The 16,644-nt window shown below is 35.0% G+C and overlaps 2 protein-coding genes across 3 annotated transcripts; one reads left to right on the plus strand and one right to left on the minus strand.

The window, feature by feature from the left end:
• The first annotated feature begins 1,427 nt into the window (after positions 1-1,427).
• Positions 1,428-6,346, plus strand: LOC102582441 (BRCA1-associated protein). The gene is made up of 11 exons (XM_006358230.2): positions 1,428-1,784; positions 2,482-2,590; positions 2,761-2,875; positions 3,803-3,900; positions 4,242-4,348; positions 4,469-4,718; positions 4,898-4,951; positions 5,174-5,317; positions 5,432-5,496; positions 5,767-5,821; positions 5,906-6,346. Exons 1-11 carry the CDS (start codon positions 1,465-1,467, stop codon positions 6,059-6,061), a joined length of 1,473 nt encoding a protein of 490 aa, XP_006358292.1. The 5' UTR covers positions 1,428-1,464; the 3' UTR covers positions 6,062-6,346.
• A 927-nt stretch (positions 6,347-7,273) lies between these two features.
• LOC102582783 (topless-related protein 4-like) lies at positions 7,274-15,312 on the minus strand. 2 transcript variants are annotated; one of them, XM_006358231.2, is made up of 26 exons: positions 15,184-15,312; positions 14,856-14,942; positions 14,369-14,548; positions 14,164-14,277; positions 13,884-14,042; positions 13,575-13,764; positions 13,372-13,498; positions 13,062-13,174; positions 12,727-12,895; positions 12,489-12,598; positions 12,312-12,381; positions 12,072-12,145; positions 11,887-11,982; positions 11,674-11,769; positions 11,254-11,381; positions 10,925-11,159; positions 10,685-10,849; positions 10,504-10,587; positions 10,244-10,390; positions 9,969-10,079; positions 9,715-9,894; positions 9,364-9,492; positions 9,165-9,260; positions 8,427-8,615; positions 7,986-8,152; positions 7,274-7,841 (listed from the first exon to the last, which is right to left on the minus strand). In XM_006358231.2, exons 2-26 carry the CDS (start codon positions 14,933-14,935, stop codon positions 7,646-7,648), a joined length of 3,405 nt encoding a protein of 1,134 aa, XP_006358293.1. In that variant the 5' UTR covers positions 14,936-14,942; positions 15,184-15,312; the 3' UTR covers positions 7,274-7,645. The 2 variants fall into 2 exon arrangements, with proteins under 2 accessions (XP_006358293.1, XP_006358294.1); XM_006358232.2 differs by having other exon boundaries at positions 7,646-7,841; positions 13,062-13,171.
• Between the last annotated feature and the right edge of the window lie 1,332 nt (positions 15,313-16,644).

The raw sequence follows: 16,644 nt of genomic DNA on the forward strand, positions 1-16,644 counted from the left end.
CTTTTTATAATACTTGCCTTAACTTGGAATGAGGACAATTTTCCCTAAAGATTATTGTATTTAGTGTTTGTTTCATCAATATGTTATTGTTTGTGGAATGGAATATTATGGCGACTAATAAGAATCTTTAGTGCAATTATAAATTAAACTCTTTTGTAAACCTATTTTTTTTCACTTAATAATTTGATAGAATTAAGTACACTCTTAATTATTAATCATAATTTATGTGACATGTTATTTTTTATTAATCTTGCATCCAAAAATATACATCATACTTCTTTATTTATAAATAAATAATTTAATTTTAAAATTTTAATTATATTTATAATTTGTTATTTACATCCAAAATATACATCCAGAATTGTACCCGCAATATTTATCAATAAAATTATTTCTTCTTATTTTATTATGATTGCAATTTATTATCCATTCCTTAAATAAGTATATGACATAATATCTCTATCCATTCCTTCAAAGTTTTAATGAAAAGTCCTTTTACAAACTTGGTTATAAAATTTACTGCAATATTTATTTAACTTCTTATAGTATTATGTGTATTAAGTATTAAAATTGTCTTTCTCTCTTGCTTTGCCTTAAGGATTAAGCAAAGGCAATATTTTTATTACTTGTAGGTTGTATTTCTCCACCAATAGAAAATGTTGGTTAATTCAAAACTTTCTCCATAATCTTAATAATTAGTCGTGTTTAAAGTAATCTTTTGTAACCACACTCTATAAATAAAAAATGATGGATACTTAAAAGAGAGAAAAGAAATTTTCATATCTTGTCTCTCTTATTTTAGTTTTATATTTAATATTGTTAATTTGAGTTTGATTGCTTTTAACTTGTTATTAGCACGAAACTTTAATCTCATTTCATTATTTTTAAATTGAATTTCACAATCTTACTCTAAAATTAAAAAAAAAATTATCTACCAGTTAGATCCCAAAAAAAATACACATATCTTCTAAATAGTACTATTATATATATAAATAGATATAAATAATAAGAGAAAAGCATATATCTCTTTTTAAATTATTAAAAATATATATTGATACAATATCAAACGATATAACATTAACTGAGGAGTTTGAAAAATTCGATCTTATTACTACCTAAATAAAAATATTAACTATTAATAATTTGTCGTAGCAAAGTAAATAGGAAAGAAATTTGTTGCGTTTTAAACTGTTATTCGAAATGACTATCACATTGAAATCGATCAATAAAAAAAGGTTAAATATATTTATATTACTACAATACATTATACAAGTATAGAAAAAGTGCGGAAAATTGGTTTTGCAAGTCACTTATAATTCTTTTTTAGTTTATATGTAATATTTTTTTAAAAAAAAATTTACGAAAAAATTATATATATTTTTTATTTTTTTATTTTGTCAATGAGAATGGAAGAGTATTTAAGGAATATAATTCCCAATTTAAACAGCTTACCAAAAGAACGTCATGTTCACCCTCCAAATCCACACCGTCGACTCTCCGCAACCTATTCCGACCACCATCGCCACCACTTCCTCCGCCGCACACGGCCCAAAACCTAACAGTGACCTTACCAGCAGCAGCGGAAGCTTACATCTATCGGAACTTAGAGGAATCGCTCATCTCTTCCGCCACCTTCCCTCTTCTACTTCCACCACTATTTCCAACCCTATTTCCCGCACCACCACCGTCTTCATTGTTGCTGCTCCAAATTACCTCTCCCCTGATGATTTCCTTCTATTCTGTGGAACTCATCTTGCTGATTTCACACATGTTATGTTCCTTAAGTAAGTTTGAAACAGAGCTGGATCCTGGAATTGAACTCTATGTTTAGAATTCTGTTGTAGTTTTGTAGTTATCTATTCATATCTACTGTCTGGTGTTATTTTAGTGAATCTATACGCATAAATTTATGCTACACCTTGAAAATGTTGACTTTTTGTTGTTGTGGAGGATACGGATTAGGATCAAAGTTTAGTAGGTAGGAGTATGTTATCTTGTTATTCGTCCATACCAGTAGTTATAGCATTGCTACTGTAGTTTCTTGTCCTTCGATTTCTGTTACTATGTGTTATTTCTTGTACTTCTGTTGTAGTTAATATGTGTTGTTTTTGTTACTTTCTGTTGTTTCTTGTACTTTTGTTACTTCTGCTTTGGACTTTAATTCCCTTGAGCTGAGGGTCTATCGGAAACTGCCTCTCTACCTCTGAGGGGTAAGGTTTGCGTACACTCTACCTTCACAAGACCCACTTTGTAGGACTATATTGGGTATGTTGTTGAAAATATTCGCTTCAGATCTATATCTGTGGTTTTTAAAGGTTATATATATGGTTGAGTGAGAGTCTTTGCATTTTCATAAAAGTAGTGGTGTCAGAGGGACTATACATTTTTACAGAAGTAGTGGTGTCAGAGGGACTCTGCATTTTCTGGCTTAAAATTGTTTGTAAATTTGTTTATGTTGAATTTTAATACTGAATGTTTCAGGAATGATGGAATAGAACATAGTTACAGTGTGTTGATCAATATTGTTAATCAGTTGGCTGCTGATGGGTTTTACTGTAGCTTCAACGGCAAAAGGTTTAAGCCTACCGAGGTATCTAACTGCTGCTGCTGCTGTTATTATGATCATTATCATTACCAGTATTAGTTTTTAGCAATAGTATTAGAGTTCATTACTGCTTTTATGTTTGTTGTTATGAATGCGTTTTTTTGGATTTTATTAGACTCTTTTGTTTATTTTGAATAGGATGTGCAACTTTTCAGGTTGAGGTTTGCCATATATACTTTATTCAATCAGTGGTGTACGAAGAGTCGGCATATATTACAAGTACACCTCCTGTTGGTTATACTGAATTGCCAACATGTCCAGTGTGTCTTGGTGAGTAATTTGGCTTTCCTAAATTTTTGTATAAATTTGAAAACATTTAGCACAACAACTATATCTCAATACCAAAGTAGTTGAGGTCGGGTTTATGAATCCTCAATATCCATTCTACTTTGTTTGGACTTGATTCATTTAACGACCTAATACTTGGAACAAATTAAGGATTCTCTAGAACTGTAGTGTAAATGTCACACATATCCTTTTCTTTAATAACCGTGTTATCGTGCACCTTAACTAATTCCACGAGGTACCTGCCATCTTCCACCAATACGGATAGCAGGTAATAACTCTATCCACCAAGGCATGGACAAATGTGAAGAGAACATCTAGTGTTTTTTGTCTCTACTGGAATGTGACCTGAGAACCTCATGGTACTCCACCCACCTCATTGACCACTAGGCCACACCCTTGGGTGCATATCACATATCCTTCATTTCGTACAATCTCTAAGCAAATTTTAGAGACTGTTGTCGAACGCCAGACCTAAAGTAAAGTGTGTCAATAATGACCAACTTTAATTCTAGCTAGTTGGTATTGTTCTGGATACAACAGGTACCTTGCTTCAGTTTGTTTATCACTAAGTCTGCATAGAATCCAATAAATTGTAGGTATTTTGAGATAACTCTTCGCCCGGTGATTTTAGATCCATCTCTTCCCCGTTTAACACCTTCAATCATCACAATGTCGTACTTGAAGACTAGTGCATTTGGAGGTCTATGTAGGAGTAGAACATTTCAGAAGTATCTCAAATGACTCTCTTACTTTTTCTCTTCTATATGCACTATCATGTATGACCGTACATCTATTCTAGCATCCGCATTAATACTTATGGTTTTTCTAATTATATGTTGGAAAAACTTCACACAATATTTTCTACATTTTGACATGGAAAACTAACACAATTCATGTTGGAAATTTCAGAAAGATTGGACCAAGATACAAGTGGAATACAGAGTACACTTTGTGACCATTCCTTTCAGTGCTCTTGTGTCTCAAAGTGGACCTATTTGGCATGCCAAGTTAGTATGCTTGTCTAATTTATCCCCATTACTCTCATTTACACTGATGAAATTAAGTGATTTGTCAATATTTATGAAAAAAGTCATGTATATGAGGTCTAAACAAGATCAGATTTTCTACTACTAAGTTTCATGCATGCACTTCAGTTGAGGAGTGAGTACTTATGGGTGAATTCGAGTTTTTTTATCTTAAAACTGTCTTATGTGCACTTTGAGTTATATTGTTACGGTTATACTTTTATCTATTTATTTGTTTTTCATTTTTATTTGCAAATAACGTTCTTGCCTCATTTGTCTGTTTCTGTATGTGTTGACTGACAATATTTTACTGTCTATTGTAGGTGTGTCGACTTTGTCAGCAGCAAGATGAGAAGCCTGCCTGTTCAGAGTGTGGAACAATGAAGAATCTTTGTGTTTGTTTGATTTGTGGTTTTGTGGGGTGTGGAAGGTACATAATACATTTTTCCCCCTTTAACCATCCTATTAGTGAACTTAATAAGTTGCTATTGTGACTTGATGGTGTTTAAACATCTCTGACCAGCCCTTCTTTGACCTGTTCTTATCATAGATATGAGAAAAAGCATGCAATTAAACACTGGACGGATGCAGCGCATCACTATTCACTTGAATTGGAAACCCAACAAATCTGGGATTATGTAGGGGACAAGTATGTCCACCGATTGAATCAATCGAAAGGTGATAGTAAGTTGGTTACTGTTAATTCCCGATGTACTGCAACTGAGGGAGAATGTACTACTTGTGGCGATGATGAGGATTCAAGTTTTAGTGGTGCCCTTTTCAGCAGCAAAGTTGATTCGGTATTTATTTATTTTTTGTTCTCTCATATCATTCTTGTTTCACAACGACTTTTTGACATTCTTTAGGATTGTTCATAATTGGAAATCCCTCCATTTCCTGTCCTCTCCTTAGGGGTTTTATTTTGTTATTATCTGTCATATCTTGAAGCCAATTAAGTTAGTGTTTTACCTAAATGTAGATTGTAGATGAGTACAACAATCTTCTTGCTAGTCAGCTGGAAACTCAAAGACAAGTAAGCAAAACTTAAACCTCCTTTCATTCTGTTGATCAGCCTTTGCATTTTTTTCATCTTAGAAGAAGTGATATCCTGACCTGCTGTAACCTCTACTTAATTTCTCTGTGGCAGCAAGTGTGGGAGCAGTTTCCCTATGCATGCATTTTAGCCAGAATTTAAGCTTGTTAAAAGAGTGAAAAAGTCCTCAGTTAATTAACAGTTTTGACTTATGTTCCTCAGCATTATGAATCTCTACTAGCCGAGGCAAAGAGTGGAAAAGAGAGCTCAATATCCAGAGCAGTGGAGAAGGCAGTTTTCTCAAAGTTGAATGACTTGCAGGCTAAGATAGAAATGTATACAGAGGAGACAAAGTCCATTGTGGAGGTAGGGACCGATCAAGAAAAGTTTCCGTGCACAAACTTCCTGGATCTTTTCCGCACCTTATTTCCACTTTTATGTAACTCAATAACTTTTTGATTAATTACCTTTTGTTTTTAGAGGAATCAAGTGCTTTTGAAAAACCAAGAGCTTTTGCAGACAAAGTATAGAGAAACAGCAGAAAGGTACATTTATTTTATCTGGCTTATGTTAGCTTTACAGTCATCAGTAAGACTCGCTGGAGCTCGAAAATATCTGCATTTTGTTACATTTTCCATTAATTTAGTTTGATACTAGTCAATTTGGATTTTGGTGATACCAATAGGTCGGCCCAATTGATTTGTACCGGTCTTTTTCTTCACTTCCACATCATTATGCACTAAACCCGTGGTGGTTTAAACTAAACTAGACACAGCTATGTGACTAAAGTTGTAAATACATTTACCTGTGCTTAGGGAAAGGTTATTACTCAAGTCGAAGGATGAGAATAAACTGGACCTCAAGGAACAGGTACTTCCATTGCATTCCTTTTGGCTTGTTCAATTTTTCTCTTTCCCGCTTAATATAGCTGAGTTTTCTTCTTGATTTTCGTAGATACGGGACTTAAAAGTTTATGTTGAAGCCCAGAGGAAACTTTCAAACATGGGAATTTCAGATGGGAAAGGAGGAACTGTTCTATCTGTAGAACCCAACAAGCAATCTTCCAGCAATTCTCGAAGACGAGGGAAGCTAGGTCGAAGACGGAACTAGTAGCACTTTGACAAAGTGAGGCTTGCTCAAGTGTTTGAGCACCTCCACCATCTACCGGTAGGTTGAGGGTTTGAGTCACCCCTCTACTAGAAGGGTAAGTGGAAACACTCCTGCGGGTGGAAAACGAAAAAGAACTAGTAGGAATTAGTCATCCTCTGCTCTTGTATTATATACTACTAATAAGTTTTGAGCATTGTACATGGAAGAGTCTAATTCTGTGTTGGCACTTTGTAAATGAATTCTTCTTCACAGATTTTATATAATCTAAACAACAATTTCTTGTCAGTTTTCACCAGAAAAGCAAAGCTTTGTAGACTCGGTCAAGTAGTTTCGAAATATTCAATAATTTGATTTATAATAGTAATGAGAATTAAGAAGTTGTGGAGGAAGGCAGTGTTTTAATGGAAGCCGAGGGTGTTCAATATCTACTATATATATATACATTAAAAAAAATTAAGTTTGACCGTGTAGGTATAATGTAATTTTATGATAAAGAAGTTTTGAATGAATCCTCTTCTGGTACCCTAGCTCCACCTCTACACACATATGGCTCCAAATTGTTATCCATACAACTCTCTCTACCAACAACCATGGAATTCCAAATATAGGTGGGTACATTTTTACTTGGTACTGGGTGAAACATAAGCCTTGAGACAGGGGGCTTATGAATCTTTAATTTCTTAGTTTATGTTTTAATAATATAACAATAACACATAAATATTGGAAGTGTTACAGTCATCACTTACAAGATATTACTATCAAACTACACATAGCACCTTCGTAAAGTCTGATCACTTTGAGGCATGAAGATGAGTAAAAAGTGAAGATATAAATTTCATAGGGATGTTCAAATTATATTTAACCTCAGAATATTTTTCAATTAGTAATTATGCAATAATATGGACCATTATTTCATATTTGTTACTACTCTCAATCTTCAGATAAATTGAGCTTCCATTATTCATTTGTTTGAAGAATTTGAGAGTCAACATTGCTAATTAGGGAATTTGACACATGCATTAATAAGAACTATGGTTAGACTCCAAGCGTTGAACGTATTTAGAACGCACAATCAAACACTTGGACATGAGTCTTAGGGCGTTTTGCAAGTACCCCGCCCAAAGACAAGTCCCAAAAAGATTCAAACTTTTTGTTTCTCCTTTCTGTAACATGTAAAGGTACAGGTTTCATCAAAACACATCCTCAAACCACTCAAGTAACTTTGAGATATTCAGTAAAAATAGAAGGAAACAATTTGGAAATCATTCTTCTTTAGTAAAGCTAAAAAGAACCATTGACAAAGGTAATTGTTCATATCTCCAACTATAATTAGGATTTCCAGATTACTGATGCCAAGACACCCTCTACTACATTTACACGTCCACGAACATTATCGGTGAACTGATGTAACCCTACTAAACAAACTCTACATTATCTAAATTCAGCTTTCTATTAACTACACTGGCTAATCTAGAAGCTTCTCCCCTTCCAAGAAAATTGTAATGGAGGGACGTTGAAAAACAACACAATGCAGTACATACACTCGTCCTTTCAACGAAAACTGCCAGCATGTGCATGAGGTAACTACCTCTGAGGTTGATCTGAATTTGCAGCACCTGAAGTGCTTGGCCCAGTACCATTTTCAGCTGGGGGTAACATTCCCCATTTACCTTCAGCCTCAAGCGGCTCAAGTACAACTACAGCACCATCGTTTAGTCCCAATGCAAACTGATTCGGATCAGATGGATGTGCAGCAATAACAAGTGGATGCACCCTTGCACTGCCAAACAAATTTCGAAAACAACCAAACTAAAATGAGAAAACACGGAGAAATACAGCTAAAGCATTTTTAGATTTTTTGAGTTTTTTTTTTTCGAACAGTTTTTGGAATAAACAAAGAAAAAAGCAGCAGTGTTCAATAGACCTTGGATTAGCGGGAAGGTATGAAGTAGGATTGATCCGACATCTCCATCGCAGTGTATAAGCACTGAGAACACCTACACTTGCATCTTCAAAACTAACAAATATAGACTGGCTATCACAAGAATATGTTGCATGTGTAATTGGCCCAGTTACTTCTCTAGGTACCCACTGTTCAAGAGGAAAAATCCAATGTCAGACTTAAACTGGGCAGAATAACATAAGGGAAACACACAGTAAAGAATATTGAAGTATTAATGTGCACATGTCCTCTGATACTTTTTTGGTATTCATGATGTAAATGTGGTTAACGGATTCACCAGAAACGGAATCCAGAACCCACGGGCCTAATGGAATAGAAGTCTAATCACTGCAACTCAAGCTTATATGATGTATCCTTATTTTAAACTTGGGATTGGAAAGGATTAGAGAAGGGAAACCGCACCTGTTTGAGGCACTCCAGTTTAGGAGCTTCAAATATGGCTATCTGTGTTTCGTGCACTACCAACAATTGTGTCTGATCCTGGTGAAATTGTACACGAGTATCTGCTTGAGGAGCAGCTGCACGCCCAGCAGGAATCTGCAAGTATTTGCTTGTTTGCTTCTCCCAGGAATCACTGCTCCAAACACACAGCTGTAGAAACAGGGTACCTCATGATGCAACGGTTGCTCATACAAAACATCACAACTACACAAGCTCTTATTAAGGAAAAGATTTGTAAAAAATTATAATATGATTGTGGTGAAGTAGGCTGGGTTACCAAACCAAGCACTTCCTTTTGTTGCAGCACATAAGTTAAATATATAAAATTGTCTCCCCTAACAGTTTATGCTTTTATATAGGGTAATCACACATGATATTAGAGCATGCTGAGGTCCTAGGTTCAAATCTCACAAGCCACCCATCAACAAAATACTTCCACATGCTTGGTCCGGAAAAAAGGTTCGAACTGTGAGGAGGCGTATTGCATACATAAAATGAAATAAATAATTGGGCGCTCTCTCCAAAAACTTTGAAGTGTTAAGACAAGGTAGTCACACTATTAACCAATTTCCTCTCGATCAAAACTCAACTATCAACCTCCAAATAGTTCCACACTAAACTCATTTTTCCATAATGATTAGGGCAGAATATCTAAAATTGGTTTTTCAACCAAAATACATCTATATCAAATTAATTTACCTGAGAATCTGCTCCTGCAGATATAAGCACGCTGAGAGAATTCGAAAAAGCAAGCCCAGTTATTCTTTTATGATGTCCTTTGAGCTTTGTCTTTACCTACACAAAGGGATCATACTTGATGTCAACGAATTTAAACTAAATACTGAATTAGTAATATTCCGAAAATCACAAAATGAAACAAATGTTTGAATAACTCAACCTCGTCAACTCGGACATTATATATCTGGATGGAGGAGTCATCCATTCCTATGGCAATAACATTGTTATCTTGAGGATGAAATGCCAAAAAGGTTGCTGCGGGTGGGGCGGGCATAAATGTTGTCATAGTCTGCATTTGCAACAGAAACAATAAATAGAGATTAGTGGAAAGCAAAATAAAGCAAAATAATATATAACTTCATGCAACTAATTCCTGATTTATAGCAGCTTCTTAGCTGAACTGCTAGGCTAAAGCTAGAGTGCAAGTTGCTCAAAGTTTCCCTCTTTCATCCCCACATATGCAACCAAATTACTTGTGGACAGCTCAGAATGAAAAGATGCAGCATTTTACCTTAAAAGTCATCATATTGAACAATGATATTTTCCCTCCAGAAGCTGACATGACGTAGGAGTCATTCTTTGAGAGTGCAAAACACGGAACAACCTCTTCAGGATTTGTGTCATTAGTATCATTTGTCATCAGTGTCCCACTTGCAGGTTGCCATAGTTGTGGGACAATACTTGCATTAGCCTATTAGAGAATTGCACAATGAGCTGTAATGATATATATTTGCAAAAGAGAGTTAAAGTTGTAAAAACCAATACCTTCCCTGTCGGGTGTCGGTCATTTCTGGGCCATTTCCAAAGTTTGTGCACAGCATTGGCAGCTAATGCCAATATAGCGTATCCTGAATTTGTATATATCAACCTTGTAACCTGAAACTGGAAAGTATTAGAAAAAAGGACTACTTTTTTCACCTTAAATGGAAAATGACATTAGTCATTACAGATCAAGTATATGATGCAACCTCACATCTCATAAAGAAATTGTTTACAGGCAAAAACTTTGGTCATGGTTTTATTTAAGCAATAACTCATACCTTCGGTGCTGTTGCACTGTCAGGAAGCTTCAAGGATCTGCACTGTGATGGATCATTAATTTCAGTCGGTTTCCAGATTTTAGATTTATCAACAGGCTCTTCTGCAGCTCTTGGCCTTGCATCACCTAAATTGCGACTTTCACCATTCTACCAAGAAATTAAAATAAAGGGGCTGATCAACAAATGGTCCAAAGTCCCAAAACATACAAGTATGAACTGCACTAAGAAAATCTCTATTTAATTAGAAAAGTGTCACCAACCATGGATGCCATTGGCACTGCTCGATCTACAAAGCTTGCAGCAACAGAAGTGCTAGGAGGCCCAAAACTTCCCACCGTGGAGGGCTGCATACATGTAAAGCATTTTATCGACAGCCTAATATTACACAGTAATATTTTCAACATTGAAGAACAAGGAAAGGAAATGCATCAATCCATCTACCTTCACCGCAGAAGCAGAAGATACTCTAGAAGCATCAAATGGGCGATTTTCCATGGATCTTAAAAGCCTAACACCATCTGCATTTGCTAAGATTTTTAGCCCATTGTCACTCGTCGAAACAGCCAACAACATTCCTTCCTTGTTAAATCGGAGGCAAGGAGAAGCCTGGGAATGTGGTAAAAATGTGTAAGTAAAAAAGACATGGTTGGGTTGTTAAAGAATTGGTCGACTGGCATTTACCGGTAAGCCACCGTCAGCGTCAGTAGTTGTCAGCAAGTTAACACTGTCCATTTCCCAAAATTTGATCGTGAATTCATCACCAGCTGCCAAAAATCTGTTTTTAGTAGTGTCAAATTGCACTACCCCACCTGCACGCTTCCCCAGACCACTAAATGTACGCTTTACAGCTCCTTCACTTTCATTCCATTCAACAAGATATGACTCTCCTTCTTTGTTAGTCCCACATGAGAATAACCTGCAAGCCAATATTTCATGATATACCACAAACTTTAACCAAGGGAAAGTAAGAAAATCGCATCATGCACAGTTATGGAAGTCATTATGCAAACCTTGTTCCATCAGCACTATAGGCCATTGTGGTTGATGAATGACCTGGTGCATCATAGTCAACTCTTGAACCCATGTTATCATATAACCACGCCTTTATTTTCCCATCAATTGCAGTTGAGAAGATAAACTGAGAAGACAAAAAAAGGAGCAGAAGACCCAAGAAGTTAGATAAAAAAATATCACTAAAGACAAGTAAATTAGATCTTCACATCAAAAGAGAAGCATTTTTGAATTCATGAATGCTGAACAGCCTCATAATTTTATTACTACTTGTTAATGCTCTTGTGCATATCAAAATACCTGAAAACTGTTTCTTCAAATCATATATGAAGGAAGAAATAGTGCCCGAAATGGGGAAAAAATCATTTAACAAGTTATAATAAATTTTCTGATAATTCAAAAGGAGGAGCATGGTTAACCTGAATACTTTCTTTGTGATGTGGACATACTGAATAGACTGGTGCCTCATGGCCCTCAAAAGTATATTGCTTAGCCCCTGACACCGCATCCCACACCTGTGAACGAGAAATATTTTATCAAATACAGCTCATAACCAGTCAACAGAAAAAGGTGAACGGGGTGGAGGAAGTCCGACCCTTACAATCTGAGTCAAAGCATATAACATATCAAACCTTAATAAGCCTGTCATCCCCACAGGTTACGATACAAATCTGTTTGTTAGGGAAGGAAAAGGCAAGATCGTTGACACTTCCTGAATGAGCCTCAATCTGCACGTAAGGCCCAGTCAAAGTCCGTATTCATTTAGTAAAAGAAAGCAAGAGGTAAATATTCGGAAGGATTACAAAAGGCACATTACCTCAAGATGGTTTCTAAGATCATCGCCACCGTGATATGAGTAGACGTGCACAAGGTGCTTAGAGAATGCAACACCTAATGAAGAATCAACAGAAAGCAAAAGGAGAGTTAAGGCCAATTATTGCAATTCAGTCTAAAAAATTTAGCTTTCAGTAGTATGAACTACTGAAACAAGCTTTATCATTCACAGAAAACTAAAGGTTCCAGGATTTAATTTCATTATAGCCTCCAGACGACTTACCAAACAGAGTGCCATCAGGACTCCACATTACACGGTTAACTGATGCAGAGTACTCACTTGCCATAGATGCCTGGTTGTTATTCAGATAATAAATTGGTATCTGTGAGACTTATAAACCATCCATATGACCACAAATGATAAACAAGTGTGAATGCAATCAACAAGTTTCACACATACCTGTAGAGCCACTGAACATTGTGAAAGATCCCAAATCTTGAAATTTCTGTTAGCAATCCTCTCCCTAGAACCCAATTCCCAAAGCATAATCTCTCCTGTGCCAGTACCAACTGACAATAAAGAACCATCAGTAGCAGCCCAAAACAAATGTACAATTGGTGTAGCGTAAAAGTAGATCTAAAAATCAAAATGAGGTAAATGAATTAAAGAAAACCAATTTCACTGTGTGGAAACTAACCAAGAAGCAAAATCTGCTGCACCGGATGGAAATCCATACTCTTGACTGCTGAACCCTGATTTAGAGTCATGACAAAAGCCTTGGGCAAATCATCTGATGAGTAGGAACTTTGCGCATGGCTTTGTCCGGAGTATCCACCAGGCAAAATATTGATAGGCATATTATTTACCTGTAATCAATTCATATAGAATCACTGTTTCTCTTAAAATACGAAAGCATCAAACACACAAAAGAACTTCCTAAAATATGAGCGGATTTGCAAGCCACAGTTTCTAGCGTACAGCTCAGTTAAATACAAACTAATGTGTAAGCAACTCAAGATAATGGTAACATACTTCATCTGATACACCAAAAGGTCTTGATCTCTTTAACATGTGCTCCGAGTCAGCTGTTTGATAGTCTACTGTTGAGTTATTTGTAGGAGTCCTCGGACGCTTTAGCATAGCTGCTGTTAAATAATTAGCACATAGAGCAAGTATCAGTTTATGGTTAGCTAACTCTAACAGGGGAGAGGGATTGGAGGAGAGAAATCAGTTTTTCAGATTTGCAAATACACTCCACTATATTTGTCAATGAATGGGCGGTCACACTAGTATTGATGAACCTCAATAGAATCATTTCGAGGTTGTGCTATACGTACAATACCTGCTGCATTATTTGGAGTGGTAAAACCTATTGGTCCAGCAGATGCAGAAGGATGAGAGACTTGGGAAGGATTAGTCATCCACCCAGCAAGAGCGTTTTGCAGAGGAGCAGGTGCTTGCTGGAAAGGCTGAAAGGAACAAACTTCAATCTCTAATCATTCATGATTTACAAATGAAATTTAGCTAGTTTGCTTTTCTACTTACAGTTACACCATGAGGACCCAGAGCTTGAAAAACCCCCGGCTTTGGAACAGCTCCCATGAGTGGATGAGTAACAGGCGACGGAGCACGTGCACCATTTGGCTGTGAAGGACCGCAAGAATGGTCCACAAATAAGGTCTTTATGTCAGGATTAGGCTTCGGGCTCTTACAAAGCTGATGCTGCCAGTTCAAACTGCAAGAATAATGGGCACCTATGTGTAAGCCAACTACACTATAAATAAAAGAAGATAAAAACAAGAACCAAAACCGAAATGCTAGTATTTAAAAGTCTAATGCGCTCCAGAAATAAACCTCTGGTTGATTAATGTCCGCAGTCTTGCATTCTTCAAGGAAGGAAAGGTCAGCTTATCACGAAAAAGGGGATTTGCTTCTATCAATTTCTTGAGTTCCAGAAGCATTATACCCCTAGCAGACTTAGTATCTCCATATTTAGATAATTGCTCGTTATCCCTGAAAATCATTGCAGACAAATCCAGAACCATTTGAAAATTGACAAAGAACACATTTAAAAGATAGACAAAATAGATATGGGAGCTAAGATAGCAATCTCTGAGTCAAGTCCTTCCGTTACCTAAAGTTGTCAAGAGTCAAAAGTTGTGTTATTTCTTTGAAAAGCTCTTCATTAAACGCCGAAAACACCTTCAAGTCCTTAACTAGGATCTCAACAGCTTTAGAACGGTCATTCCTAGAAGAGATGCAAAAACAAACCATCAGACATTTTAGAAATTATTAAAACACACAACAAGCATCTAAATCGGAAAAAAAATCAGACTCACCTATCCAGAGCTTCAAGATACTTTTGCTTTCGGATCTCGAAGAAAATTTTCATGGAGTATCTATTATCATCAACCTTAGTGAACCCAGATAAGTACTTTTCCACTTCATCCCATTCTCCATTCCCCACCATTTCATCAAAATGCCTCATGTTAAAGTAAAACCCAGATTCTTGCTCCAATCTTCAACACACCAAAAACATAAAAAATTATACCACCAAACAAACAAAACCTCAACAGCCATTATTACAAATCATAAATTCTTCTCATTTAATTGAGTCAAAAATGGTATATATAAAGACAAAAAATCCCATTCACATACACAATTAATATAACAAATCAATCAATTCAGCTAATTTCTCACTCAACCCACAAATTTCACAACAGTTTAGATCCCCAAACCAAAAACTCAAACAATTCTTCAATCTCCCACATTTACAACAGAAAAAAAAACCCAAAAAAATGAGGAAAAATAAAAACAAAACCCTACTTGTGAACAGCATCTTTGAATTTCTCCTCATCCAGAAACTGCAGTATCAAAAATACAAGCTCTCTACTCAGCGAAGACATCTCTCACCTGCAAAAAAATAAAAAATCCTCCAAATTCAACTCCAACCCATTAAAATTAAACCAATTCCATACAATTCCCCCAAAACAAAAACTCCATAGATCAAACACAAAACCAAAATTTCCTCAAATTAAACTCACCTAACACCTAAAACACCCACATATACGTGCATGTACATACATATACATATATAGAGAGAGAAACCGCCTAAAACACACACACATACACATACACACAATAACATACATACCTTGAGTGAATGAGTGAGAGACTAAACAAAAAAAAAATAGATCCAAGGTTTTTTGTGTCTATATATATGAGAGAGAAACAAAAAAGGTAGAATTTTGAGTACTTTTTTTTATGGAAGAGAGAGAAAGAGAAAAAGACCATGTGTGAGTAGGGCTAGGTGGGGAAGAGACATATAAATAGGAGAAGGAAGGGAGTGATAAGAGGGGTTGAAAATTTATGAAATAATGTGATAAGTATTTCTACTTATCACTCAGAAGTAACTCTACTTATCAGAAATTTAAGGATATGTTATTTGACTTATAGACTTGTTTAATACGTCTCTTAAAAAGGAAGATTTTTTTTTTAATTATTTTTTTTATTCGGCAGGAAGTGCGGGAATTTCGATGAGAGAAATGATTCAGTGTTGTCGGCCTTATTGTAGCTTTAAGGACTCGCACCGTTTTTATTTTTTAAGTACTGTAATAAATAAATACACGTTTTGTTCCAATTTAGTTGTCTTACTTTCCTTTTTAGATTATTTTCTTTTTTTCGTTTTTTTAGAGTAAAACGATATACCATTTTAAGACGTCTTTTTTAATTCTATTGATAAGAAATAATATTTTTTGTATAATTTTTTAATAAATAAAAATTTATTTTTAAAATAATCAGATATTGACTCTCGAAATATGTAATAGGACAACTAAATAGAAACATATGGAATATTTACTATGATTTTCTAATTCTAGTAATTTAGGTATGAATTTAAGGAAAGAAGACTTAATTTTTTTTTTCTTTTTTTAATTTTATGCTCAGTCAAACTATAAATAGGAGTAGTAATTATTTATGTTTATGTTTGATAGAAGAAGAATATAAGAACGAAAAATATTTATTGATTGACCAAAAGTGAGAATTGTTATTGTTTTTTTCCTTATTTGGTAGAAAAATATTATGGGAACTAATTGGAAATTACTAGTATTATATTCTTTCCAAGTATAGAAAATATTTTCTTCGGTGTAAAATAATTCACATAAAGTTATTTAATTATTACAATTTTTTGCCGAATTTGTACTTGATGCATTCTTAATTCAAATTTCATTGTATAAATTTAATGATATTATGTTAATCTGAAAAAAAAGAAATTATAATTAGTCAAAAGTTGCTTTTTAAATTTTCGGAAATTAGTGAATTTCTTAATTTAGCCGGAAGGTCAAAGAAGTTAGTGACTTAATCCGTCCAAATTTTTAAAAATAATTATTTTGAACTAGAATGAGTATATTTCTTTTTCTGGCACATTTTTTGTTTGTTCTGATTTGCTTAGATATCAAGAATTTAATTTGATTGAATCTAATTTGACTGAATTTAAAAAATTTAAATATCGTGTTATAAAGAAAATCGAGATTTTAATTTTTTATTAAATTGAATGTGATAGCTGTTTTGAGATTTTACTAATCTAAATTTGTGCCTAAAAATCTAATTTACGTAA

This window comes from Solanum tuberosum, unplaced genomic scaffold, assembly GCF_000226075.1.
Source record: "Solanum tuberosum cultivar DM 1-3 516 R44 unplaced genomic scaffold, SolTub_3.0 scf00272, whole genome shotgun sequence".
NCBI classification, from domain to species: Eukaryota; Viridiplantae; Streptophyta; class Magnoliopsida; order Solanales; family Solanaceae; genus Solanum; species Solanum tuberosum.

Excerpts from the sequence above, each read along its gene's own strand:
- LOC102582441 (XM_006358230.2), top strand. The coding sequence starts at position 1,465 with ATGTTCACCCTCCAAATCCACACCGTCGACTCTCCGCAACCTATTCCG. Across the intron at positions 3,901-4,241 it reads GGACCTATTTGGCATGCCAA|GTGTGTCGACTTTGTCAGCA; the intron begins GTTAGTATGCTT and ends TGTCTATTGTAG. Across the intron at positions 4,952-5,173 it reads AGCTGGAAACTCAAAGACAA|CATTATGAATCTCTACTAGC; the intron begins GTAAGCAAAACT and ends TATGTTCCTCAG.
- LOC102582783 (XM_006358231.2), bottom strand. The coding sequence starts at position 14,935 with ATGTCTTCGCTGAGTAGAGAGCTTGTATTTTTGATACTGCAGTTTCTG. Across the intron at positions 14,549-14,855 it reads TTCAAAGATGCTGTTCACAA|ATTGGAGCAAGAATCTGGGT; the intron begins GTAGGGTTTTGT and ends GGTGTGTTGAAG. Across the intron at positions 10,850-10,924 it reads ACGCTGACGGTGGCTTACCG|GCTTCTCCTTGCCTCCGATT; the intron begins GTAAATGCCAGT and ends CCACATTCCCAG.